Source organism: Procambarus clarkii, chromosome 88 (genome assembly GCF_040958095.1).
Source record: "Procambarus clarkii isolate CNS0578487 chromosome 88, FALCON_Pclarkii_2.0, whole genome shotgun sequence".
Lineage (NCBI taxonomy): Eukaryota > Metazoa > Arthropoda > Malacostraca > Decapoda > Cambaridae > Procambarus > Procambarus clarkii.
This window is the reverse complement of record NC_091237.1, coordinates 11,519,431-11,547,082: the sequence shown is the minus strand read 5'-3', so window position 1 is coordinate 11,547,082 and position 27,652 is coordinate 11,519,431. Positions and strand designations below refer to the sequence as shown.

Genomic DNA, 27,652 nt, shown 5'->3' with positions numbered 1-27,652 from the left:
TATAAATATCTACCTGTTTTATTCACCATACTTGTACAAATAAACTGGTATGGTGCCCAAAGACCATCGTGGTAACCAGTAAACAACACCATCGTCTGCACGGTGGCGTCGTGCAGACGACGCCACCGCCCTCACCAAAATGGCGGCTCCAAACCTTCTCTTGCTGTTTATACCCTCTATACACACGTTATATATAAGTATCTACATTTGTGTTCACCATAGCGAACCACTAAGCTGGTATGCTGAGTGCAGTCAACAAAAGGTGGCCACACACAGTCAAAAGACATCGCCACCACCCTCCCTCCCACAGCATTACTCCTCCTTCCATGGCGCACAGCGCTAAATATCACCACAATCCTGCTATTATCAGAACCCTGGTCAGTTTTATCACAGTCAGGGGTCTTCTGTAATAATATCATCGCTACATAATAGCATGAACAAGTATAATTTGGCATTTTTAGGCGATGCTGTGGTCACAAGCTGAACAGCAATGCTGTCAGCTCATGCTGCGTGCGTCAGGCTTGGTTGCTCACTCAATACTGAGGCCAATAACACCCGGGAGTTTGGCCCACGATTTTTTTTAAAAATGGCGTCTGTTTACAAGAGCCCTGATGAAGGTTTGGTGAACCCCGTGTATCCGCGGGCTATTTAAATCTTGCGTAGTACTCCAACACATCATAAGACGTGATGCGCAGTTGACTGGAACAACGTCCAGCACGTCATATGACGTGATGCGCGCTTTAAGGGTTAAATCAGCCATCTTGTTCTTCAGCAGAAAAGAAGGAGAATGCTGCAATCCAACAAAATGCTGGCCAGGATCGAATGAGTAGAAACCCCTGTGCCGGAGAGAGCATGAAGCTCACCAATCCAACCCCCAGAGGCCAATGCCAACAGAAAGAGAGCCTTGGAAAAACAATCTTGAACCGAAGAGGCCACCACGATCCGAGAAGAGAGATAGGAGAGCATCCTGTCCAAGGACCAGGACGACTCAGGCGGTGCATGAGCAGGCCAGAGATGAATCAAAGCACGAGAAGGCTTATGGAACGGGGCAGAAGTGACACCCATCCCGTACTCAAGCAGTAGCGGCTTTGCCAGTGCCGCATGATACAAGGCGACAGTATTAAGCATTAAATGACAGGACTGAAAAAGCCAAGAAAGAAAGGAAAAGACAACATGATCAGAAAAAGAAGACAACCTACAAAGAGAGAAAGAGAAAAGGGGGGCAAGAACACCAGGAAACTTCATACTGTCGTTGAGACGAAGCTCTCAGGTGGGACACCATCAACGAAGCCACCTGATCATCATACAAATTGTGATAAACCTACGTCAAAAAGACCAGACATGAAGAGCGGAGGAGAAGACCAAACCTGCCGTGTGCCAGACCGATCTGATCTGCTGGAAAAGGTGGAGCCACAGAAAATGCCCCAGGTTCGGACACTTAGCAAGTAGCTCCAAAGAGGCAAAGACTGAAGGGAACCCCTGCAGTTCAGGCAATGAACCACCAGAGAACAGTTCAAATGGAGCCGGATCGTGGAGCCCCAGCGACCCGAACCCTCCGAAGCAACAACCAACCGCAGCGAACTCCCACACTATGCTGTGAACCTGACGGAAGGATGGACTCCACTGCACCTGGGCGGCCTAGTGAGCACTGATCACAAAGCCCCAGCCGAGAGACGACGAATCCATGAACATATCAAGTGAGGGCTTAGGTAGGTGCCAAGGCACTGAACCCAGAAAAAAACGAAGAGGAAGCTGGCGACGCAGCAACCGATGCAAGGCCTATGGAGGCCAAACCCAGTGATCGTGAGAGGCAAAAGGGGCTTCCTCAAAGGAACCAGAACAGACACCGAAGCTAAACCTGATCCAGCTGGTAAACCAGCACGGCGAGGTTCAGATTCCTGAACAACTGCTTGAGCAATTGCCGAGGGAACCCCCCCCCCCCAGAAACAGCTGAAGGCAGGACCGCAGCCACAGCAATGCCTCCGGACGGAGAGACATGGAAGCGGTCCGAGAGTCCCAAACAAGACCCAGCCAGGTCTGAACCCGGGACGGAACCAGATGGGACTTCCTCCAGTTCACCAGAAACCTAAACTTGGTGAACTGGGAAAGAATCCCATCCCGGGCGAGTAGACAAGCAGACTGGCTGGGAGCCCACACCAGCCAGTCATCAAGGTAGGCCAGAACCCAAACCCTTAGCAGACGCAGACAGGTCATCAGGACCCGGGTAAGACTCATGAATGCGACAGGTGCCAGATTCAAGCCAAAAGGAAGGCAACGAAAGCGGTAAGCCTGATGCCCCACCACGAAACCTAACCAGTCCCTGAACCCCGGATGAATGGGAATGTGCCAATATGCATCCCAGAGGTCCAGGGACACCATCCAGGCATCCGGCTCCAACAGAAGCTGGACCTAATGCAGAGTGGCCATCCGAAAGGAGGGGCAAGGAATCCAGGGGTTCAGACGGGACAAGTCCAGAATGAACCGCAGATCCGCACAGTCCCATTTCAGCGCTGGAAACAGATGGGAAACCCATTTGAGGGACGGGGTCGTTTCGACTGTGCCCAAGTGCACTAACTCCGAGATGACCTGATGGAGCGCAAGGAAAGAATCCGGCCCTACGAGACCCGAACCCCCCGAAGGAGGAGGAGCCGCCCAATGCTACCACAGGCCAGAGGAGTCGACCTGAAACACCCACGAATCGCGGGACCAGGCGTAAGCAAACAGAGTGAGCCTCCCCCTATCAATGGGGCGACTCATGAAAGGGCTGACGCCCCTTATGAGAAGCCAGCCAACGAGCAGAGTGACCATTGTGCCGACCAGACAATGCTGGCTCAGAAACTAGCACTAATGGCCCACCCCAACCGGAGGAATCATAAACTTTGGCACAACCCTTCCAAGACGGGTGAGAACAGCCAACCCGAAGAAGCAACAAGTCTGACATAGGACGACAACTGGATGAAGCCGCCTTCAGAAACTGTGTGACAGCAGTATCCGCAAACAGCAATGGACAAAACGGCAAAGAAAATCTAAGAGCCAGGGCCAAGGCAGATTCCAAAGAAAGAGTGAGCACAGCCTGTCGGCACACGAGGTGAGAGAGAAACAAAAAACAAAGACATCGTCTCCTTGAGAATTGGCACAAACAGCTTCAACAGCGTGGCTGACGCCCTAGCCTAAGAGACCAGGACACCAGACGAAGACCCGGCACGCAACGCCTCCACATCCTCCTCAAGCCAGGCTGAGGACAGTTCGAGAAGGGAAAAGAAGAGCAAGACCAAAGCCAAATGTCCATGGGTGTGCAAATTCTCTGCAACTAAAGACGCCGAAAGGGTAGGAACCTGTACGTGCAGCTGCACAAGGCCAACATCATGAGGAAGCAAAGGGACGAACAAGCACGCATTAAGAAGCTCAAACCCAAGTAAACCTGCAGAACAGTAGAAGGTTCTCGTCATTCAAGTGTGCAGGTCCGATAGAACCCATGCCATGCCCCCAACAAAAAGAATGGGCAGTCTGCCAGCCAGGAAGACTTCGGAACCTCCAAACGCACCCAATACGTGGAAGAAGAACCGAACTCAAGCAAGGATGGATCCATCACAAAGACAAAATCTGAGTCTTGCAGGAGGGATGCAGCAAGTGCCTCCTGAACCTCCTTAGGTGAGATCCAAGAAGCAGAAAACTTCCAGAAAGAAGGAGCCGGGAACCCAAGGGAATCCGGAACTGATCCTAGGAGGAGTCGACCCCAAATCATACTCGTACAGGAAAGGGGGGTTAAGAAAATCCCTTCCCCCCATGCAACAAGCAGTGGGGGGTGGGGGGCTTCACAGCAACGGTTGTTTCCTTGGGAATTGGGGGAGTTCTGCCTCTCTATTCGGTTTTTGGTTGTAATTTTTTTACCACGTGGGGTATGTTTTGTTATGTCTACGTTTCTGAGTGCCTAACCCTGGTCGATGGCAGATTTGGAAAGCTCCCAACCACATGGGGGTTTTCCAGGAGCCATTGCTCCTTTTGCCTCTCTGAGGGGGCCAGGTTCTGGCTTGTGGTTCCCCAATAGGCTGAACTCCATTGACTACTGCCCTAGTCTTATATATCGCATATTAGCCCAATAGCTCCAGGGAGCCGAAAGGGCTCCCCACAGAAATAACAAGGCACATGAAAAATGAGTAATTGCATTAATTGATCATTATCTGGAATGAGGGGAACAGGAGATAACACTAGACTACACAAGTACATCTAGGAGAGTATATAACAAGAACCTATGCATGTACTTCACATGCCCAAATAAAAACCTTCGGTTAGCAAGCATACACAACTTAATTTGATATACGATAATAAAAAAAATTCAGACCAGGAAGTGGATTTCACAGTGCTAATCTTATCAAGATATGCTACTTGCCTGCCATACATAATTTCTTCTGCTAAGCATACTGATTAATTTTTCTCTGGCCTGGGATGTTTCAAAGCCAGCAACATTCTCCAAGAGTATCATATGTGGTGGCTGAGGGACCTCTTCTAAAAGTCCAAGGAGATGCAAGAAGGAGGATGTACGTGCATCTTCCACATCACGTTTTAAGCCCTGTCTAACAGAAATGCATTGTTAAACATACATAGGTTTTACCGTGAACTGCGAAAGATACTCAAAAATATAAGCAAACACATAGTTAATAGCATACTGTACATGATTTTTTTTACTCACTGATGTCAGAGATATTCTTTAAATGTTAAATATGCTAGCGTGTTGATGGCCAAACACACATCAGAAGATGGAGAAACTGTGCTCTTTCGGTCCATCCTTCACTATTATCAAGTTGTGTACGAGGCACACAGGACTTGATAATAGTCCTGGACGGACCAAAAAGTCGCAGTTTCTCCATCTTCTGATATGTGCTTTGGTCATCATATCTTCAGCCACGTTATTTTGATTCATTGTCTGTATGCTTGCGTGTTACAGACCTGGTAAATGGCTGGCAAGGTGGGCTCATCATGATAATGGTTGGATTAATATCCTTCAACTCCTCCAGACTCAGGCCCATAATATTGCGGGGCTTGCACGTTTTAGGGAAATTGTGCTGATACACTTCTAATGCCGTTGTGTTGATCTCATAGGTGCCCACTACCTCAAAAGGCAGTCCACTCTCTGAAAGAATGCAAGAAAGAATAATTGCATGAGCTGTACAGTACCACGAGACATTACTCCTCCTTCAAATAAATCTCATTTGTATCTTACCATGTGCATAAGGAGTACAAACAGAGAAGGGTCAAGCTACTGTAGCACCTATCCATTCAATCCATTCAGGAGAGGAAATGCTGACTGCTATGAGGCTTATTAATCACTGCAGCAAGTTCTTCCTGTGGTAGATGAAGGGAGCTTACATATGCCAAAGAGCAAACACAAGTTATGACCGTAATTAGCGTGTGTGTGTGTGTGTGTGTAGTTACCTAAGTGTAATTACCTAAGTATAGTTACAGGATGAGAGCTATGCTATTGGTGCTCCTTCTTCCCAGTACTCATTTCCTATAATGCTTTGCAACTACTGATGGTTTTTGCCTCCACCACCTTCTCACTTAGCTTGTTTGAACCGTCTACCACTCTGTTTGCAAAAGAAAACTGCTTAATATTTTTTTGGCACATTTGTTTCCTAAGCTTGAATCTGTGTCCTCTTGTTCATAAAGTTGCTGGTTTCAGGAATTCCTCTTTGTCAATTTGGTCGAGACTTGTTAGTATTTTTATAAGTGGTGATCATATCACCTCTTTTTCTTCTTTTAGTTTTGGCATGTTTGACGCCTCTAGTCTCTCCTCGAAACTCTTATTTTTTAGTCCCGGAAGCCATTTTGTGCATGAACTCACCTAATTGTGCTCGAGGGGGTTGAGCTTTGGCTCTTTGGTCCTGCCTCTTAACTGTAAATCAACTGGTGCACAGATTCTTGAGCCTACTGGGCTCTATCAAATCTACATTTGAAACTGTGTATGGAATCTGCCTCCACAACATCACTGCTTAACCCTTAACATGCTCGGGGTTTAATATCCTGTCATCCCCACAGGCGCATGTCATTTTGAAAAAAAAAAAAATTATTTTTTCTTCCTAACCTGTTAATTTGTGTTCACTGATCACGGGAAAAATAATTAAAAAATCGTAAGTGGCATATATTGCCCGCTATAGGGCGGGGAAGTCTGGCAAATTATAGGAGCTGACTCAGCGTGCGTCCCAGGCGGTCTGTTGCTCGCAAGCTGTCAGGCCAGAGTTGCCACAAAGAGATAATTACCGAATTATTTCAATGTCTCTGATTGATTTTTCATACTTTTTTTTTGCTGTAATATTATTCAATAGTGTGTAGTTTGATATATTTATATAATGAAATGAGTGAATCATTGCTGTACTCAAAAATATGGTGTGCATATTGTTGATTCAATTATGTTCATCAATCAGTGAACAAATACTTTGTCGGTTATTACATTATAAGCACAGGTTATATATAAGTATCTGCATGTTTTGTTCACTATAACGAACCACTAAGTAGCTATTATGAGTCAAAAAGTAATGAGGAGTGACCGCCGTTTACCAGCCAGCCACTCCCGCCCTCCCTCCAGTCATCTGACTCACCCACATTCTCCTCCCACAATAATGTTTTTGCTATAATTCACTATATACAGACGTTATATATAAGTATCTACATGTTTTGTTCACCATAACTGTACATCTAAGCTTGTATGGTGAGTAAAGGCACAAAGATGTGGCTACTCACACAGTCAGCTGATCGGCGGCCGCCCTCAAGGCCAGATGCACTAATATTTCTCCTCCAACAATACTGTGTGGTGTTATTTATTTATTTATTTATTTAGTTATTTATTTATTTATTTTATATATACAAGAAGGTACATTGGGTTTGTGAGAATACATTGGATAGTACAGTAATTACATTCTTGTAAAGCCACTAGTACGCGCAGCGTTTCGGGCAGGTCCTTAATCTAGCAGATAATTTTAAGTAGGTAAGTTCAATCAGAATTGATAAATGAAAGATACATTACAAGAGAAAAATGTGATGAGAGAGATAAGTAAGTATATTAAAGCACATTGTTATATTAAAGCTCTCGCTATATACACACATTATATATAAATATCTACCTGTTTTATTCACCATACTTGTACAAATAAACTAGTATGGTGCCCAAAGACCATCGTGGTAACCAGTAAACAACACCGTCGTCTGCACGACGCCACCGCCCTCACCAAAATGGCGGCTCCAAACCTTCTCTTGCTGTTTATACCCCTCTATACACATGTTATATATAAGTATCTACATTTGTGTTCACCATAGCGAACCACTAAGCTGGTATGCTGAGTGTAGTCAATAAAAGGTGGCCACACACAGTCAAAAGACATCGCCACCACCCTCCCTCCTACAGCATTACTCCTCCCTCCATGGTGCACAGTGCTAAATATCACCACAATCCTGCTATTATCAGAACCCTGGTCAGTTTTATCACAGTCAGGGGTCTTCTGTAATAATATCATCGCTACATAATAGCATGAACAAGTATAATTTGGCATTTTTAGGCGATGCTGTGGTCACAAGCTGAACAGCAGTGCTGTTAGCTCATGCTGCGTGCATCAGGCTTGGTTGCTCACTCAATACTGAGGCCAATAACACCCGGGAGTTTGGCCCACGATTTTTTTAAAAAATGGCGTCTGTTTACAAGAGCCCTGATGAAGGTGTGGTGAACCCCATGTATCCGTGGGCTATTTAAATCTTGCGTAGTACTCCAACACATCATATGACGTGATGCGCAGTTGACTGGAACAACGTCCAGCACGTCATATGACGTGATGCGCACTTTAAGGGTTAATGCATTCCATTTGTTAACTACTCTGACATTAACAAAGTTCTTTCTAATGTCTCTGTGGTTCATTGGGGTACTTAGTTTTCACATTGTTTGAGTTCCACCCATGCTAAATAGTTTGCCTTTGTCCACCCCTCTCAATTCCTCTGAGAATTTTGTAGGTGGTGATCATGTCTTAAATTATTCTTCTGTCTTCCAGAAATGTGAGGTTTAGTTCCTGTAGCCTTTCCTTGTAGCTCATACCTCTCGGTTCTAGGACTAGTCTGGTGGCATACCTCAGAATTTTCTCTAAGTTTGTCTTGTGTTTAACTAGGTATGGATTCCAGGCTGGAGCTGTATACTCCAGGATTGGTCTGACATAAGACCAATCAGGTCGTTTGACCTGACCAAGACCAAGACCAATTGGTCGTTTCTGACATAAGACCAAACATTCAGAATACAAGGTTCTGAATGATTCCTTACACAAGTTTCTAAAGGCAGTTCTTATGTTTGTCAATCTAGCATATACCACTAATGATATCCTTTTGATGTGAGCTTCTGGGGACAAGTTCAGTGTGACATCAACCCCCAGTTCTTTTTTCTCTATTTGATTCTTGCAGGATTTCACCTCCCAGATGGTACCTTGTGTTCGGCCTCCTGCTCCCTTCACCTAATTTCATTACTTTACACTTTCCTGAGTTAAACTTTTGTAACCATTTTCTAAACCATTCCTCCTGTTTGTCCAGGTCATCCTGTAGTCTCTGTATCTTCATCTGTCTTGATTCTTCTCATAATTTTTGCATCATCAGCAAACATTGAGACGATGAGTCTATTCCCTCTAGAAGATCATTTACATATATTATGACAATATTAGGACATTATTAGGCTATATTATTAGGCAATATTAGGACAATATTAGGCTATTAGGACAATATCCAATTCTGGCCCCAGACATCACTCGGTACCCCTACTCAAATCTCTGAATATGTTAGACATTAAGTCACTGCACATTCTCTCATGTGTATTATACATATATAAGACGCTAAACTATAATGCCAGTCCTGATCTCAAAAGCTTCATAGAAGGTTGTAACAGAACCCATGAGCACCACACCAGAAATAAATACAGTTTTGATATTCCTAGAGTACGACTTAATCAAACTAGAAATGCTCTACAAATCAAGGGGCCCAGAATGTGGAATGACCTTCCCAACCATGTTAAAGACTGTACCTCTCTCAACCAGTTTAAGTTAAAAACGAAGCTATACCTAATAAATTCCCTGTAACCTACCTTACCCCTCTATTGTCAACCCATGTATGTTTTTTGTTTTTTCTTGTTTTTCAAATCAACGCTGTTTGAATGTAATTTTCTGTAATAATTTGTAATTGTATTTGTGCTGCTTTTTCAACAATGTTCCCCCCTCTTTTACCTCTATTTTTATTTGTACTCAACACATTTTGTTCTTTTTACCCATTAGTTTTAAGCTTTAGTCATTAGTGTTTTTTCCTGCCCGAAACGCTTTGCGTAATAGTGGCTTTAGGCATTGTATGTACTAGCTCTATCTATAAAGCCAACAAACTTTGTAAAATCTCTTTATGTATGTACCTTTACCTAAATAAATATTATTATTATTATTATTATTATTATTATTATATATCAGAAACAGGATAGGTTCAAGTACTCAACCCTGTGGCACTCTGCTGGCACAGTGCCGCACCATTAGTGAAATATTTTTTTACATAAGTTTTTTATTTTCATAGTAACTTTGAACATTTTTGCCCAAGACTATATCTGGTAGCAGCATCAATCGTTCTGGAGGTGTTAAGAGGAAGGAGGTTGTCCTAATAATTAAAGACAAGTTACGTGTTATACACCTCAACAAGTGAGGCGTCACAGGCAAGCCAAGTGCCTTCAACAAGTGAGGCGCAAGCAAGCGCCTTCAACAAGTGAGGCGTCACAGGCAAGCCAAGTGCCTTCAACAAGTGAGGCCTCACAGGCAACCCAAATGAACTGTACAGTAATTTTAAGTATTAATTTTAATGTTGGGTTAGTATAGGTTACATAAATTGTCAAGAATTCTTAACTTCAAGATGTGTGGCATCAATTAAGAAGACGAACACCAACAAGGTAAGTTGAGGTTTCTAGTTGAATATTTAATAATTATATGTGGCAAGGCAATTCAAATTATGTTGTTCGTAGTATAAAAATAGTTGGAAATGGTCACTTTTGGACTCAAAGGTGAAAAAGTACCATTATCCGGAACAAGTGAATATCCGGCTGGGGGTCCTCTTTCCCATATAGTCTGGATAATCGAGTGGAGACATACTGTGAAAGGGAAGAGTCAACAGCAACAAAGCCAGGACTCAAGTTCATGTTGGGTATGTTGTGTATTAGAGCCGATTCAACAAGACGGCGTCTGTGTAGAGTAGAGGCAGGAAAGATTATTTTGGAGGAAGATCAATCAATAGGATGATAATCCCTAACATGACAGAAGAGAGCATTGATTGTGTCTGCAGACTTAACACTTCTTTTGAGTTCTTTAAGTCTGTCATTAAGTGTATGGCTAGTTACACTAAGTACAGTGGCACCTTGACTTACGATTGCCCTGACTTACAATAATTTTGAGTTACGATGTAAATTTAATCGAAAAATGCGACTCGACTTATGATAGTGTCTTCGACTAACGATATTTGTTGGTACACGTTTAGGTCGACCGAGCGCGTGGTTCCTGGTCACGGGGGCCAACCTGCCTCGGTTTACTCGAGCTGCCCACTTAGTGACGATCACGCCTATAAGAAATTCCGTTTTTGTGTTCCGAAATTCCAAAATTGTCAAAATTTTTGACAATTTTGCTTTTTGAACATAAAGCTGATTATTATATATCATGCCATGGGTCACTGAAAGTCAGTGGTAAGGTTCATCCTAAGAAAATAGTTGAGAGTTGAGGCAGTAGAGGATATCTCTTCCTCATTAAGAAAATGTGCGAAGTATGGGAAGAATTGAAAGTTTTGTTGAAAAAACTCACCCAGATAAAGCTGTAGCAGGCTGTTGCATTGACCTTTTAAATGACAATGTGATGTCTTACTACAGACAAGTGTTAAAATGTAGGGAAAAAAAGTGTTTTTAGACAGATTCGTAGTAAGACAAGCAAGCAGCGAGCCACAAGCAGGTCCTAGTGGTATGCAGGCAAAACATGCCAGAGAGTGTATCCCAGAAAAGCCATCACTGCCTGATGTTATAATGGAAGGGGCCTCCCCTTCCAAACAGTAACACCTCTCCTCTTTCCCCCCTCATGACCATCTTTTTATACGCCATGAAGAGTTCTCCATAAAGGTAAGATGAACATATGTACTGTATTGAAGTTAGAGAACAAAATTGTATTCGGTATAAAATGTATTTGTAAGTTAATATTTTGAAGGGTAGGGAACGGATTAATTCAATTTCCTTTATTTCTAATGGGAAAAATCGCTTCGACTTACGATATTTCGATTTACGATCCGTCTCTAGGAAGGGATTACCATCATAAGTCGAGGCCCCACTGTATTGGAGAGGACAAAATGAACAGGAAATAGAGTAGACACCAGCAGCATGAGAAGCAGTTGGAGCAGTGAGAACTAGATTGCTATGAAGTGTGTTTGTTTGTTGAAAGGCGAACTTTATGTCAAGAGGACGAAAGGTATTAGTAAAAGTTTTGAGTTTAGATATGAAGGGAAGGCAGAGCACAGTGCTACTAGTGTTGGAAGTAGGTTAGGATGAAAGAAATTTCGTTTAGCTTAAGAATAGGCACAGTTGATAAAATGCAGGCAAGAGAATGATTTGTAGATAAAGGCAATTTCAGAATCAAGAAACTGAGGGTCGCTGATGCGACTGAAACGACCGAAACGACCAAAACGTCGTCGTCTCTTCACTTTCTAATGTGTGGTTTGGTCAACAAAGAGGCTTCACTTTGCTTTATTGTGAAGACCTTCTGGAATCTCTTGTTGAGTTCTTCACACACCTTGTCTCTCTCTGTGTATCTGTTCTCCCCTTTTCTTAGTTTCATCATTTGTTCTTTCACTGATGCTTTCCTTCTGATGTGGCTGTGGAGTAGTTTTGGTTGGGTCTTGGCTTTACTTGCAATGTGATTTTTAGCAGTCCCTGTGGTGTAGTGGTAAGACACTCGCCTGGCGTTTCGCAAGCACATTGTCTTGGGTTTGTATCCTGGCCGGGAAGGATTTACTGGGCGTCAATCCTTAACTGTAGCCTCTGTTTACCCAGCAGTAAAATGGGTACCTAGTTGTTGTTAAATGATTTGGCGGGTCATTTTCTGAGGAACACAGGATTAAGGACTTGCCAAAAATGCTATGTGTGCTAGTGGCTGTATAAGAATGCAAGAACTCTTGTATATGCAGTGGTACCTTGGTTTTCAAATTTAATCCATTCCCAGAGACGACTCGTAAACTGAAAATTCGCAAACCGAAACAAATTTTCTCATCAGAAATAATGTAAATTTAGTTAATTTGTTCCACACTCCCAAAAAACCAGCGTTGAATGTAATGAAACGCCATTTTCTGGGTGAGACCCGGAGGCTCCCCGGAGCTTTACCGGCTGATATGCTAATGTCAGACTTTGGCATCAGTCATGTGTATGGAGTTCTAGGGCCTACCGGGGACCATGGCCAGAACCTGGCCCCCTCAGAGAGGCAAGGGGAGCAATGGCCTATAGAAACCCCCGTGTGGTTGGAAGCATTCTATGTCTGCCATCGACCGGGTCAAGCATCCAGAAAGGTAAGCATTCCAAAACAAACCCCTATTCTGGTGAAAATTGCTACCTAAAGCCGAACTAGTGGATAGAACTCTTCAACAGAAAACAAGGAAACTAGTATGACGTCATACGTCACCGCGCCGCTGTCTGCGCAGCTCCCCCCTCCCCGGGAGGGGGAAGGGGGAGCCCCAGGCCTCCCACGCCGGCTATCCACCCATCAGTTCTGAGGCTGGATGTCAAAACACGTGAAAAACCGCCGACCGGAGGGAGGGAGGGTTGCCGGGGAGCCTCCAGGTCTCACCCAGAAAATGGCGTTTCATTACATTCAACGCTGGTTTTCTGGGGGAGCCCCGTCGGCTCCCCGGAGCTAACTACCCACAGAGGAAGGTCAAAGGGACAGAACCGGGAGGCGGACACCACTCACCCCCCAAGGAGGCGAGACAACAGGCAGCAAACGCCAACCCAAGGCGCCACAGCCCCGAAAAGTCCCGGGAACAACACGAGAACAAAGAGCAGCAAGGCCCCTGCACGAACACCAAAATCCATGCCCAAAAGACCGCAAGGCCACGTCGCCCAGATGGCAGCGAGAGCAGCGAAGCCACGAACGCCACAGGCATGAGGGAAGAACACAGGCAGCTTAGCCGCAAGAACACGGCTGACCACCCGGGACACTAACACCCGCGAACCGGGAAGAACAGAACCGGATCAGCGCAAAACGCGCCCCGGACCCAAACGCCGTGGCACGCAAACAATAGCGGAGGGCCGCCACTGAACACAAAAGACGACACCCCCCCGGCCCGACCAACAAAGCACCAACAAACCCTGGACCCCTCCAGAACGCAGCAGCCCCACCCCGCGCCAGAAAAGATGGAGACTGCTGCCACCGAACAACCAAAACGCTAAAACCGAAGGAGCAAGAAAACTCAGCGACTCGACCCTCAAGATAACCTCAAGATGACCCCCAGAGGCAAAGGCCAAAAGGAAAGAGCCGACGAAAAAACACACCGGAACCGAAGGGGCACTACCAACCGAGGAGAAGAAAGAGCACGCTGACCAGAGACCAGGATGGTGCAAGCGGCGCACGAACAGGCTGGAGGTGAAACGACGCACAAGACAGCTGACTAACGGTGCAGAAGCAACACCAAGACCGAAAGCAAGCTGAAGCGGCTCCGCCCGCGCCGCACGAAAAGAGGCGACAGTATGTGGCAAGACGACGGCCCCCAACCCCCACCAGAAAACCAAGCCGAGAGTAAACCAAGCTAACAAGAGTAACCACCTAAGAAGGGACAGGAAAAAGAAAGGACCGCCAAAATACCCCATACTGTCGCCAAGAGAAGCACGCAGGTGGGACACCTACCATGAAGCCACCCGACCACCAACCGGAGGCGAGACCGCGAGGCAGAACATAAGCAGCCCCGACAAGGCCCCTCCGAGCCCAGGAAAAGGCGGAGCCGCGGGAAGATCTCGGGCGCGACCACCGAAACCCAGGCTGCACTAGGAGATGGAACGTCTGCCGAACAGAAAAACTCCCCAAAGCATGCAAGCCCGCCAGGAGTTCAGAAACGACGGGTCGACGCGAGACATCGCAAGACCCCCCCCCAAAAAAAAAAAAAAACAACCGGCAGGGCAAGCTAGGAAACCAAAGAGGGCGGAAGGGTTGCCGCCAGAACAGTACCCGAACCAAGGGGTACGAACAACTGCAATAGACTGAGACAAAGAAGCACATCACAGGACACAGGCTGACAAACGCCTAAGAACACACGCAGAACACCCCGGCTGCAGAGGAGGCAGGAAGAAAGAGCAGAAGCACAAAAACCCCAGGATAACAACCAGGGGTGGACAATCAGGCAGGGACAGAAAAACCCCCACGCAATCCCCAGGCACAAAACGGCAGCAAAGTGCTACTCCACAACCGGACACAGGAACAAGGACACGCCACCGTGAAAAACGGTACCAATGCACACGTGCAGCAGCAGCAGCAACAGGCACCACTGCAACATGCAACATGTAAATAGCAACTCCCTTCTGCAAAGGCAGAGAACGGAGCAGGCAGACCCCAGACAGGGCCAACGGAGACACGACAAAACTCCACAGGCCCAGAAACCTGCACCAGGCGACCAACGGCGGAGAAACCCCGCTCGATACCTGCTGGATGAGGTACTGGGAGCTCTGTTACGCCTCAAGCCCGGCCCAAGGCCAGGCTAGACCGGCCAGAGGGTGGCCCACCAGGCAGCTGCTAGGAGCAGTCCACCGGCCCACATACCCCCACAACCAGGACAGGCCGGAACTGCCATACGAAAACAGGCTAGTGCGCCCTGGAAGTCCACGGACGAACCAGCAAGAAGGCTTATGCTCGCAAGTAGGTCGTGTAACAAGCACAGACCTCTGCTGGTAATACAGTGTTCCCCAATTGTGCCAATAGCACCACTGCACTCCACTGGTACTATCCCGCAAGTTCTACCAGATAGGCGGGACCCAAGAGCCAGAGCTCAAATCCTGCAAGCACAGCCAGGAGCCTTACCAGGTGAGTACAGAACCAACCCTACAACCCCCACACCTCACAACATTAAAAAAGGAGGGTCCCCTGAATGACTCCAGCATGGGTTGGACATGCACATGAGGGGGACAGGAAGGGTTGAAAAAGGGACAGTCACTGGTGTGCGAACGGTCTCAGTCGTACAAAAATATACCTAAATAAAGACAGGTACTGTATATAAACAACTCCGCATCCAGCGCCCGGCCAAAAGACGCCAGACCGCAGAAACTCACCTGGCGAACGGTGGCACGAACTTGACGACTCAACCGTGCCCAGAAGAACCTGGGAGCACCGCCAGGTGAAGACACCAGAGCCGGACCCTGCTGGACCCGCAGGAGAGCAGGGAGAGGCGAAGGTGGTGGTCCACACCCATGACAGGGAAAACCGCAGTGTCCTCCCCCACAACTGGGAACCAGGACACCCCCGGCGCGAAGGGGCACATACCGCAGCCAGGGAGAAGAACGAGAGGCGAAGCACTGTAGCAAAAAAGGGCGCAAAACACCAGCACTGAAACACCGCCCAGACCAAAACAAACTCCACGGCGCATGCGCATAACACGCTGGCCGAACCGCGCACCCTCTCTGCGGGAAGGCGCCAGCCAGGACTACTGCACGAGAAAAGTAGCCAAAAGACGAAGCAGGTACAATAAAACCGGCCAAAGAAGCAAAGAGCCCAAAAAGGAGCCCAACCGGGCGACAAGTAGCCCAACCGGGCGACAAGTAGCCCAACCGGGCGACAAGTAGCCCAACCGGGCGACAAGGAGCCCAACCGGGCGACAAGGAGCCCAACCGGGCGACAAGGAGCCCAACCGGGCGACAAGGAGCCCAACCGGGCGACAAGGAGCCCAACCGGGAGACAAGCAGCCCAACCGGGAGACAAGCAGCCCAACCGGGCGACAAGCAGCCCAACCAGGCGACAAGCAGCCCAACCGGGCGACAAGTAGCCCAACAGGGCGACAAGGACGAGGAGCCGACAGACGTTCCAATAATGCGGGAAGTAGCGAAAAACCTTCCCGTACCCTCGAGAACACAGAAGCCAACACTAGTCCCGAAGGCACAGGCGCACCCGAGATCAGAAGTCACGCAGAACCCCATCGAACGGGGAAACATGACGAAAACACCGTCCCAAAAAGGGGTGGGAGGCAACATCCACCCACAGGACAGAACCAACCGACTCAAAGGCCAAGGAACCGAGCCCGGGGAGGGGCCGACGCCCAACAGCACGTACGGCGAGTGGGGAGAGGAAAGACCCCACTCCGCGTAACCACAAGCCCCGCCTAGAGGGGGGATAAAAAACCCCACGGGGTCCAACGGGGCCAAGGCCCCCCAAGTCAGCCCCTCCCTAGCCCCGGGAACCTACACGACAGGCCCCAGGGCCGAGCCGTTCCCCCAAAGCCCCGGCCGTACCAGAAAACCGGGGCAGCCGTGAAAACATTAAGGAAGGGAGCCCACTGGCAGACTCATACAACACGGCTGGAGGAACAGGCTCAAATGCCCCCGTCACTACCCCGGAAGGGGAATACCCCGAGACTGCCCGAGTCTCAACACCATCAAAAACCCCGCCCCGAACCTACAGACGGTAAGGAACCGGATGCAGGCAGGAAGGGTGATCCAGGGGAAAGACAAGGGGGCGTGGATGGAACCGAAGCAACCAACACCCCCAAGTCCCAAAACGAACTACAACGGGGCAGCCCGGGGCTCCCGGGGAGGAAACCACGAGAACGTTGCCACCACCAAGGCTCAAGTGCAACGCCCCTGCTGCCCGCACCCGCTTTGTCAGCACAACTGGGTAACCGAGCCCCAACGAGCAACCAAACTCGCAGGACTCCGGGTCGAAGGTGTCACCGACCCCACAGGCAGCAGACGGAGGCAAAACAGAGAGTCACCCAGAGACAAAGGGTGAGAGCAACCCTCAAACTCGCTGGAAGCGAGGGGGGGACTCTGGGGTCACATCCATCGGACCCGCGCGCCCCCAGGGGTTTCCCAGGGTCCCGAGCGTTTACTATAAGAGGACTCGCGCTCAGGTAATCCCAGGCAGGGTACTGCTAACCGGCACCCAAAGCTACCAAACAACTTTCTAAGAGCTAAACCCCCGGGACGTGTACACTCACGGGGACCTAGCAGGGGGTACCACCAGAAAATACTCAGAACACAAGGGACACAAGGGGCAAGAACGAAGGCAGACCCCCCCCCCCACCAGGTAGATAAACAAAAAGAAAAAGAAAACCCCGCAAGAGGACAGCGTACCCAAGCGGAACAGATCCGGCCGCTATGATTGGTAAAGACAAGCTGCACAGTACCCTGCGCCCCACCAGTGCAAAAACTGCCCCTTACTCTAAGGCGAACAAGGGAGACAGAACACCCGAGCACACAAAGAGCGGCCGAAAACCAAGCAGTAAACGGCCAAGCAGGGGCAGGACCCAAGGAACTTGTGGAAGGTGGCCCCAAGCCCCAAGGGCAGTACTTACAGGGCACCTAGGGAAGGGAACCCTAGCCGCATGCAGCCCGAGTACTGGAGAATCACTCCCGGCTCATGCACCACCTAGAAAACAGACACCACACTCTAGGTACAGTGCTGAAACAACCACTGGAGCCGGAGCACATAACCGTTGCCTATAGCATCAGCCGAAGAACTGATGGGTGGATAGCCGGCGTGGGAGGTCTGGGGCTCCCCCTTCCCCCTCCCGGGGAGGGGGGAGCTGCGCAGACAGCGGCGCGGTGACGTATGACGTCATACTAGTTTCCTTGTTTTCTGTTGAAGAGTTCTATCCACTAGTTCGGCTTTAGGTAGCAATTTTCACCAGAATAGGGGTTTGTTTTGGAATGCTTACCTTTCTGGATGCTTGACCCGGTCGATGGCAGACATAGAATGCTTCCAACCACACGGGGGTTTCTATAGGCCATTGCTCCCCTTGCCTCTCTGAGGGGGCCAGGTTCTGGCCGTGGTCCCCGGTAGGCCCTAGAACTCCATACACATGACTGATGCCAAAGTCTGACATTAGCATATCAGCCGGTAAAGCTCCGGGGAGCCGACGGGGCTCCCCCCAGAAATATTACAGTAACTTCAAAATACATTTCATACATAATACATACAAATATTTTGTACTATAGTAAGTACAAGTTATAGCTTACCTTTATTGATAACTCTTGTTGGGGTATGGAAGATGGTGAGGGAGGGGGGGGGGGGGAGGAGGAGAGGTGTTAGTGTTTGGAAGGGTAGTCCCCCCCCCCCCCTTCCATTATAACATCAGACAGTGATGACTTCTCTGGGGTACTCACTCTCTCCTACATTTTGGGCACAATATAACTGCTGCATATTGCAATTTTGTTCTCACAAAAGTCATGAACAGTTTCTTTAGTATTTCACCATCCATATAATTAAAAGCAAGTTTGGAGTTGGAAAGCGACACACGCTCCTCTCTCAATGTTCTTTATGTTCCTCTGGCGACAGCTTACTATCCAAAACCACCCCTAGGTTTCGTTCTTTATTAGAGTTCTGTAATTCCTTTCCACATAATTTGTTAGTTGTGTGTGGTCTATTTTCTCTGATTTCACATTCCCATAACATGGCATTTATTCACATTTGCCACTTGTGGCTCCAAGCACTTAGTTCATCGAGATAAATTTGAAGGGCATTACAGTTGTCTGTGTCTCCCATCTTCCCTAGTATCTTAGCATCATCTGCAAACATGTACATATAATTCTGTATTCTTTCTGGTAGAGCATTTATGTAGACAATGAACATTACTGGTGCAAGAACTGAACTCTGTAATACTCCGCTAGTAACACTACTCCAGTTAAATACATTGTGTTTGATTACTGCCCTCTTCTGTTTGTCAGTTAGAAAATTTTTCATCCATGTCAGAAGTCTCCCTGTCACGCCTCCAGTATGTTCCAGTTTCCAGAACAGCCTTTTGTGTGGGACACTATCAAATGCCTTTTTTTTTAGGTCCAGATAGACACAGTCAACCTAACCACCTCTTTCCTCTAATATCACTGTGGGTCTGCCTGTTCGAAAACCAAACTGTCTGTCCGTTATTATGTCATTACTCTCTAGGTGTTCAACCCATTGTGATTTAACTATTTTTTCTAGTGTTCTGACTACCACGTTTGTTAATAATACGGGGTCTATAATTTAGAGGTTCCTCTCGACTACCATTTTTATAGATTGGTACAGTACTATGTTTGCCTTTTTCCATATATCTGCTAAGATTCCTATGCACAAGGATATCTGGAATATTAATTGGAGTGGAATGCTCAGTTCAGTTGCACATTCTCGCAGCACCCAAGGTGAAACTCCATCAGATCCAACCGCTTTATTTCTTCCTAGCCCCCCATGAGTAATATTTTCACTTTGTCTTGAGATACCTCTATGTATTTTATGCTGTTCTAGAATTGGTATTTAGTCTGGTTCTCTGAAATCCTCATTTTGTACACTCATAATGAGTGAGAGGAGAGGTGAGATGAGAGAGGGCCCAAATATTAGTCCAGGACATATTTACAAACCTGTGGTTTACCCCATGCCTGAGAGTAGACCACAAGCTGAGCACATTTAAACAATACTGTGGATGACCTGATAAATGCATGCCTTGAAACAGGGCACCAAGGAAACAGGGTGAACCCACAAGGTATCCACTGCGACAGAACTGATGGCTTGTTGGTAGGGCCAAAAAGCCACCACCAGACAACAAATGGTGTACCCCTGGCTGAACCAAGCATCAATCACCAAAGGACCCTTCCAGAAAGCCTGCTGACTCATTCTTCACCAGAAAAGGAGAAGGCAGGAAAGAAACTGCCTAATAGGGCCAAAGGAACAGAACCTCCCCATCCCTACAGATGAAGGGGAGAGCAAACAAGAATCTCTTAACCCTAGAGGTGCACTTCTGTTTATAGGAGGTAATGCCCTGGTGTGCAGAAAACTGGGACTTCTACCAAACCTAGCAAGCTGGGAAAGAACCAGATCCCTGGCTAGCAGACAGATTGGCTGGGAGCCCACACCAGCCATTTGTTGAGGTAGGATAACACCTGAACACCTAACAAATGATGACAGGCCTCCAGGACCCTGAGTAAATTGGGTAAAAACATAAGGGGCCAAATTCAGTCCAACCAGGAAGACCTAAGAGGAAAACCTGTCGCCCCACCACAAAACTGATGCAATTCCTGAACCTCGGTTGGATAAGGATGTGACAATATTCGTCCTGGAGGAATCATCCAAACACCCGTCTTGCGACTGAGATGGACCCAGGACAATGGAGTCATCTGAAACGAGGGGCAAGGAATGAACCAGTGCAATCATGAAAGATAAAAAAATAAACTGGAATCCAAACAGTCCTGCTTCTGGACCGGAAACAAGGAGGAAACCCACCGAAGAGACAACGTTCTGTCGACCATGTCTGTAGCCAACACACTCCAAGATGACCTAACGAAGGCAAGAAGGAGGTAACCTACCCCTAAAGCCCTAGAGGGGGCAGGACCGATCAGCTGCACCACAGGCTGCAAAAACAACCCGAAAAGCCCACAAATCGCATAGCCAAGAGTGGGGAAACCAAACAAGATCACCCCCCCACCACTCTATCAAAGGGGCAATCCGCGAATGGCCCAGCACGATTCACGAGAGCCAGGCCTCTAAGTAGAGTGAGCACGATGCTGACCAGATGATAAAGGAGAAGAGGTGGGTGGAAACTCATTTGATCTGGCTGCTGGTACCACAGAGGACCCACCTCAACCAAATATAGGTGTAGCCCTGGACTGGCCCCGCTGAGAAGGCTGAGACCGACACCCCGGACACACAGCAAATCAGAAACAGGACGGCAACTCACAGAGGCAGCCGACAAAAACCGCAAAAGGAACCCTACTAAGCGCCCCGACATCATTCGAATGCCAATCAGAATGAAGCTCGATGTAGGGAAGGGAACTATCAGAAGCGCCATGTCATGATGACTAGACTACTGTATGTAGCACTTGGAAGGGGTCAGGATAAGGATTTGGGATGGAACAGGGGGGGGAGGGGGGAATTGTGCCCAACCACTTGGAGGGTTGGGGATTGAAAGCCAACATGTACGAAGCGAGACCGTCGCTCTACCGTCCAGCCCAAGTGGTTGGGTTAAAGCTGAAGGTGGTTCAGGAAATGTACGATGGACGCCTAGTGCAAACAAGAACTAGTGCAAACAAAGGTCATCAGCAACCAAGGCTGCCGGCAGATAGGGGACCTGAGCATGCAGCTGCACAAGACCCATGTCACGGAGAACGGCAGGGCATGCACTGAGGGACCCCACAGAGGCTCCTTCCCCCAAAAAAACCTGCAACACAATAGTGTGTTCCTGCCAATCAAGCCTGTGGGTACAGTAAAACCAGTGCCAACCTCCAAAGGAAAACAATAAACAGTCTGCTAGCCAGAATGACTCTGGAACCTCATAACGCCTCTGCAAGGGAAAATACGAGAGGAAGGATACCTCCAGAAAGATGAGTCCAGAGCGCCCAAAGGCACATGGTAAACCCTGTCGGCAACCAAGCTTCGGTAAGCCAAGCTACCTTTGGTTTACCGAAGCCAAAGGTAAAGTCAATGGGGGCAGCAAGAGGGTTCAACAGTGCACACCCTAGGCAAGCCTAATAAGGCAATATGCAGAGCCCCCAAACAAAAACAGGCAAAATGCAGATGAAAACAAGAAATCAAAGCCCCCCCCCCCCAAGCCCAAACCGCAGTGAACGAGTAGCATGGGATAAACGTCGGTGCACCTTGTCTTAACTAACCGGTTGTACAGACCACAGTGTGCCCTCACCAGCCAATAAACACTCCCAACCTGAGGAAAGACAGTCAGCCCCAGACTACTGACTTACCTGAAGGGCAAGGACTACCCCAAGTGAGGAAGCTCCCAAACGAGCAGCATGGGAGAAACGTCGGTGCACCTTGTCTTAACTAACTGGTTGCACAGATCAGTGTGCCCTCACCAGCCAATAAACACTCCCAACCCGAGAAAAGACAGTCAGCCCCAGACCACCAACTTACCTGAAGGGCAAGGACTACCTCAAGTGAGGAAGCTCCCTAACAGAAGTGTTGTTCGAATGCCCCAGGGAAGATAACCTTGACCGTGCAAGGGTAGTACTGTACTTGCACAGCGCACAGGGAAGCAAACCCTGAGCACATGCAGCTCCAGTACACTAAACTCCTGGCTCACATACAACACTTGCATATGAGGACAACCTCAAAGGCAAAACACCACCTGAAATTGGGAGACCGGAGCCAGAGAGCAGTCTACTACCAAGCACAGACGTCCAGATAAAATTGAATGGTGGGGGGGTCTAGCTGACCCAGGCCAGCTCCCTCCCTACTCTAGACTTTACTCCCTAGTGCCCCCCCCCCTCATTTGGGGGGACAAGGGTAAACTAGTGGGGGCCTAGCTTCACTAAATTTTTATTGTTTTATTGTGGGGAAGTTCTTAAGTTTTTATAGCAATGTTAGGGCTTCGGCCTCATTTTTAAATCATGCAGTACTGTAGTCTGTTTTGATTCACTTATCTTTCTGGGTGCTTCCCTGGTGGTGGCAAAGATGATAAACTTTAAATTTAAAGTGTTCATAGGCCATTGCTCCCTGCACATCCCTGAGGGGGGCCAGGTTCTAGCTCGTGATCCCTGGTATATCTTAAGGTTATCTTGAGATGATTTCAGGGCTTAGCGTCCCTGCGGCCTGGTCCTCGACCAGGCCTCCCTTTTGTTACACATCCCCAGGAAACAGGAGCATCAGGGTGAAAAAACTGTCCATTTTGTCTCCGCGTCCACCGGGGATCGAACCCGGAACCTCAGGACTACGAACCTGAAGCGCTGTCCACTCAGCTGTTAGGCCCCTGCCAATAGAACTCCATAACATATGACACCTAGTAGTATGGCACTTGATAGCTTCAGGGAGCTGATGGGGGTCCCCTCAGAAAAGAAGGACTAGACTATGAGAATCATACACTAGCTACTGTCTACACTGCCAAAAAGAAATGTTACTTCTATGGTGGTTGTGTTGTATATTTTATTTTTAACTTTCAATTTTTTTTTATTTATATATACAAGAGTTTTTCATTCTTGTAAAGCCACTAGCACGCATAGTGTTTTGGGCAGGTCCTTAAACAAATTTTTCTCCAGAATATGACCCACCAAATCAGTTAATAACCAGGTACCCATTCACTGTTGGGTGAACAGAGGCTACAGTTAAGGATTGACGCCCAGTCAATCTTCCCCGGCCAGGATACAAACCCAAGCCAAAACGCTTGCCAAGTGCCGGGCGAGTGCTTTACCAATACACCACAGGGGACTGCTATACAGTATTTGTATTTGTTATCAGAAATATGTGTCCATCACATGAGGGGGTACTGTCATAACTGCAGCAAGAAAGGACATTACTGTATGCTAAAATCTGTCAGTCTAAAACATATGTGAGTGCTACTGCTTCATTGTACAATCCTACTCTTCTTGCTATTACAATTGCATTTTTGCAAAGCCTCTCACATGAAGCCACTGAAGTTACAGTAAATGAACACAAATCTAAAGCATTAATTGATTCATGTTGCTCCAATAATTTCATAAGTGAAAGCACTGCAAGTTGATTAAATTTAAGTAGCTGGAGGTAAATAACTTACCTAAATCGGTTTTCAGTTTTAACTAACTTGGTTCCCTACATGATATCTGAAATAACACTAATCACAGGTATCAGGACGGAATTACAAAATCATAATAACGAACTTTATAACAAGAACAAATTAATATAATCAAAAAATCAAATCAAAATCAAAATCAAAATGTTTATTTAGGTAAGGTACATACATAAAAGAGATTTTACAGAGAGTGATGGATTTATAGTTAGGGCTAGTACATACAATGCCTAAAGCCACTATTACGCAAAGCGTTTCGGGCATAAAAAACTTAAATGACTAAAGCTTAATACTAATTGAGCATAAAGAGTAAAATGAAAACATGGAATGAAAACATAGCTGAAAAAGCAGCACAAATACAATTCTGTCGACAAACAGCGCTCTTTAAAAAAAAACAGACATTGGATGACATTAGAGGGGTAAGGTAGGTTACAGGGAATTTATTAGGTATAGCTTCGTTTTTATCTTAAACTGGTTGAGAGAGGTACAGTCTTTAACATGGTTGGGAAGGTCATTCCACAATCTGGGTCCCTTGATTTGTAGAGCATTTCTAGTTTGATTAAGTCGTACTCTAGGAATATCAAAACTGTATTTATTTCTGGTGTGGTGCTCATGGGTTCTGTTACAACCTTCTATGAAGCTTTTGAGGTCAGGATTGGCATTACAGTTTAGTGTTTTATATATGTATAATACACATGAGAGAATGTGCAGTGACTTAATGTCTAACATATTCAGAGATTTGAGTAGGGATACCGAGTGATGTCTGGGGCCAGAGTTGGATATTGTCCTAATAGCAGCTTTGCGTTGAGTAATCTAATAAATAAGATATTTTAGAAATATCACAGGTACAGGGGTACCTCAGTTTAAGAATTTAATCCATTCCTGGAGACAGTTCGTAACCCGAAAATTCAAAAACCGAAGCAAATTTGCCCATAAGAAATAATGGGAAATGAATTAATCGGTTCCTGACTCCCCAAAAACTTCACTTCAAAGTAAATAAAGTAAATTTTATACCTCATTCACCCAAATCTACACTACAGAAGTATGTTCAAGTTATTACTTACCCTTGCTGATGACTCCTGTTGGCGTATGGAAGATGGTGAGGAGGGGGGAGGAGGAGAGGTGTTACTGTTTGGAAGGGAAGTCCCCTTCCATGATAACATCAGGCAGTGAAGATTTTTCTGGAGTGCACTCTATGGCACATTTTGCTTAGGTCCTGATTGTGGCTCACTGCTTGATTTTCTCACAATGAAACGATCCACTGAAAATTGTTTTTCCCTTTTTCGCAACATTTGTCTGTAGTGAGGCATCACACTGTCACTGAAAAGAATAATGCAACGACCTACTACGGCTTTCTCTGGGCGAGTCTTTTCAATAAAAGTTTGCATTTCTTCCCACATCTGACACCACTTCCTAATTGTTAAGGAGGGGATATTCTCTTCTGCCTCATCCTCCTCTGAAGAAATATCCTCAACTGCCTCTTGTTGCAGCTCCTTTTCAAGGGCTTGGAGTTCTTCAGTGGTCAGGTCTTCTTCCACCAACTCCTCCACATCAGCACCATCCAATTCCAAGCCCATTTTCCGGCCCAGAGTAACAATTTCTTCAACAATATGCACTTCATTTACAGACTCAAACCCGTCAAAGTCTAGTTCTGACACATATTCAGGACACAATTTTCTCCAGCCAGAGATCAGGGTTCTTTGAGTCACTTCTTGCCAGGCTTTGTTAACGAGTTTTAAAGAACTACAAATGTTAAAATGGTGTTTTCAGAACTCTTTGAGGGTGAGGTTTGTGGCTTCAGTCACTTCAAAACATTTCCGGAAAAGTGCCCTTTCATAAAGTTTCTTAAAATTCGCTATGATTTTCTGGTCTATAGGCTGAATTAGAGGAGTGGTGTTAGAAGGAAGGAACTTTATTGTGAGAAAATTAAATCTGTTCAACAATGCATCTTCCAAGCCTGGAGGATGAACCTTACCACTGGCTTTCTTGGGACCCGTGGAAAGATATATAATAACAACTTTTATGCTAAAGTGGCCAAAAATCTGACAAAAAACTGTAAATTCTTGTGAAGAATTCAGGCGGGATAGTCACTGGGCGCAATTGTCATGCCACCACGTGCTAGGTCGGCCATACACGTATCAACAAACTCGTATCCCGATGCAAAGTTCGTATCTTGATTCAAATTTTCTGAACAAATCGGGCTTGTAACCCGAAAGGTTCGTAACCCGAGGTACCACTGTACATTAGTAATATTATTAGCAAACATAAATACAGAATAACATAATACTGTACTGTATATTATTCTCAGATATGGTTTTTATTGAATCTCAAATCCTTAGTGAACAAAATATTACAAGACAAAACTGACCTTTGGCAGATACATGCATTCCTCCTATTCCACTGTATAGTTCCAATATACGCAATGGGCGAGTAGGTGTCATGGTTCTGTAAAAGAGAAAGTTGTGTAAGTATGATATAATGCAATTTATCTAACACTGACACATTAATCTTTATTCTTATGTTAGTGTAAAATATTTTCAATACAAACAGTAAATGTTGACCAGACCACACACTGGCAAGTGAAAGGACGACAACGTTTCGGTCCTTCCTGGACCATTCTCAAGTCGATTGTGATGATTGAAGGAGAAGGCAATAAATAGGCAGAAGAGAGGTGAGGAGAAGAAAATCTTAGAGGAAGAAAGTTAAGGCAAAGGTAGGGAAGGTAAGGTGTAATAAAGGAAATAGTAAGAATAAGAAAATAAGAACATAACAACAAAGGTAACTGCAGAAGGTTATTTGAATTTGTTGTAACCTATACATCCTGGAGAATGCATACCCCTACCTAACTAACTAACTCTCAGAACTTGGGACTTTGAATATTTTTTTGGCTGATTTTTTCACAGATTTCAAACTCTATTTTCCTTGTTTCTTTAGGTTATTTTGATGATTAGGGACCAGATTAGGGCTATTTTACTTATATAAAGTACACCCTAAATATATCCCCTAAATCATTATAATTATTATAATTATCCCTATATTTTGTTTTTTGGGGGGTTATTTTTTCTTGACTTCATTTCAACACACAGTGATCTACAACTTTCACATATTTGAGTATGAATGTCAAACAATGTATATTACAACATACAAGTAAATTCATGAATTAGAAGTGCCTTATTCATTGTCGATAACTTCAACTATATCTATACACTAGAATTTCAACTTACTTCAGTATGCAAAAATCTAGTTTCTGACCAATTCTCACCATTTTTACATATAGTGCCCACAGCTGTCTGTTCTACAATCCCCATAGAATTGATTTTTCATAAATTCTAAACGTTTGGAGTTATAAATTTTTGTTGTCTAAATTTGTGCATACAGTATTTCAAATGCCATATTGACAATTTTTTTTTACAGTAAACTACTAGTAGTATACTGAAAACCTATATTCTAAATATATGAAAATGAATATCATATACTATTCTGAGAGCGTAAAACCCCCAAATGAACAGTTGGTGGTATTTTATATTTTTGCAGCCGATTTCAAAATCTGAAGTTTTCAATATTCAATTTTATAATTATTTTATATTTTCTTGTTTTTCAAGTTACACTGGTATCATTTAGACAAAGTTGAAGCATTTGCCTAGTAGATTATGCACAAAACATTTGAAAGAGTTTCAGAAAATTTAAAAAATTGAGCTCAATGTCATACATCATATGATGTTTTGTGCAGTTTAAGTGTTAAATGTTGGGAGCTACTAATTTTTTGGTCAAAATTTGGCACATATTTCAAATGCCATATTAACAATTTTTTTTACAGTAAACTATACTGAATTCTATAATAATAACAAATAATAAAATAAATAGGAGAATGCGCCAAGCCATTATGACTATATAGGGCTATGAAGATCATATGCTCTTCTGAGAGCAT

At 45.9% G+C, this 27,652-nt stretch overlaps 1 protein-coding gene across 3 annotated transcripts in view; it reads right to left on the bottom strand.

Annotated features, from left to right (window-relative positions):
* Mt2 (methyltransferase 2) overlaps positions 1-27,652 on the bottom strand; it is a 54,431-nt gene that overhangs the window by 23,717 nt on the left and 3,062 nt on the right. For all 3 annotated transcript variants that reach the window (XM_045726991.2, XM_045726990.2, XM_069317510.1), the window contains exons 2-4: positions 26,093-26,169; positions 4,948-5,131; positions 4,391-4,574 (exon numbers count right to left, since the gene is read on the bottom strand). In XM_045726991.2, the coding sequence (XP_045582947.2) occupies positions 4,391-4,574; positions 4,948-5,131; positions 26,093-26,165 (441 nt within the window). In that variant the 5' untranslated portion in view covers positions 26,166-26,169. The remainder of the gene's footprint in view (positions 1-4,390; positions 4,575-4,947; positions 5,132-26,092; positions 26,170-27,652) is intronic.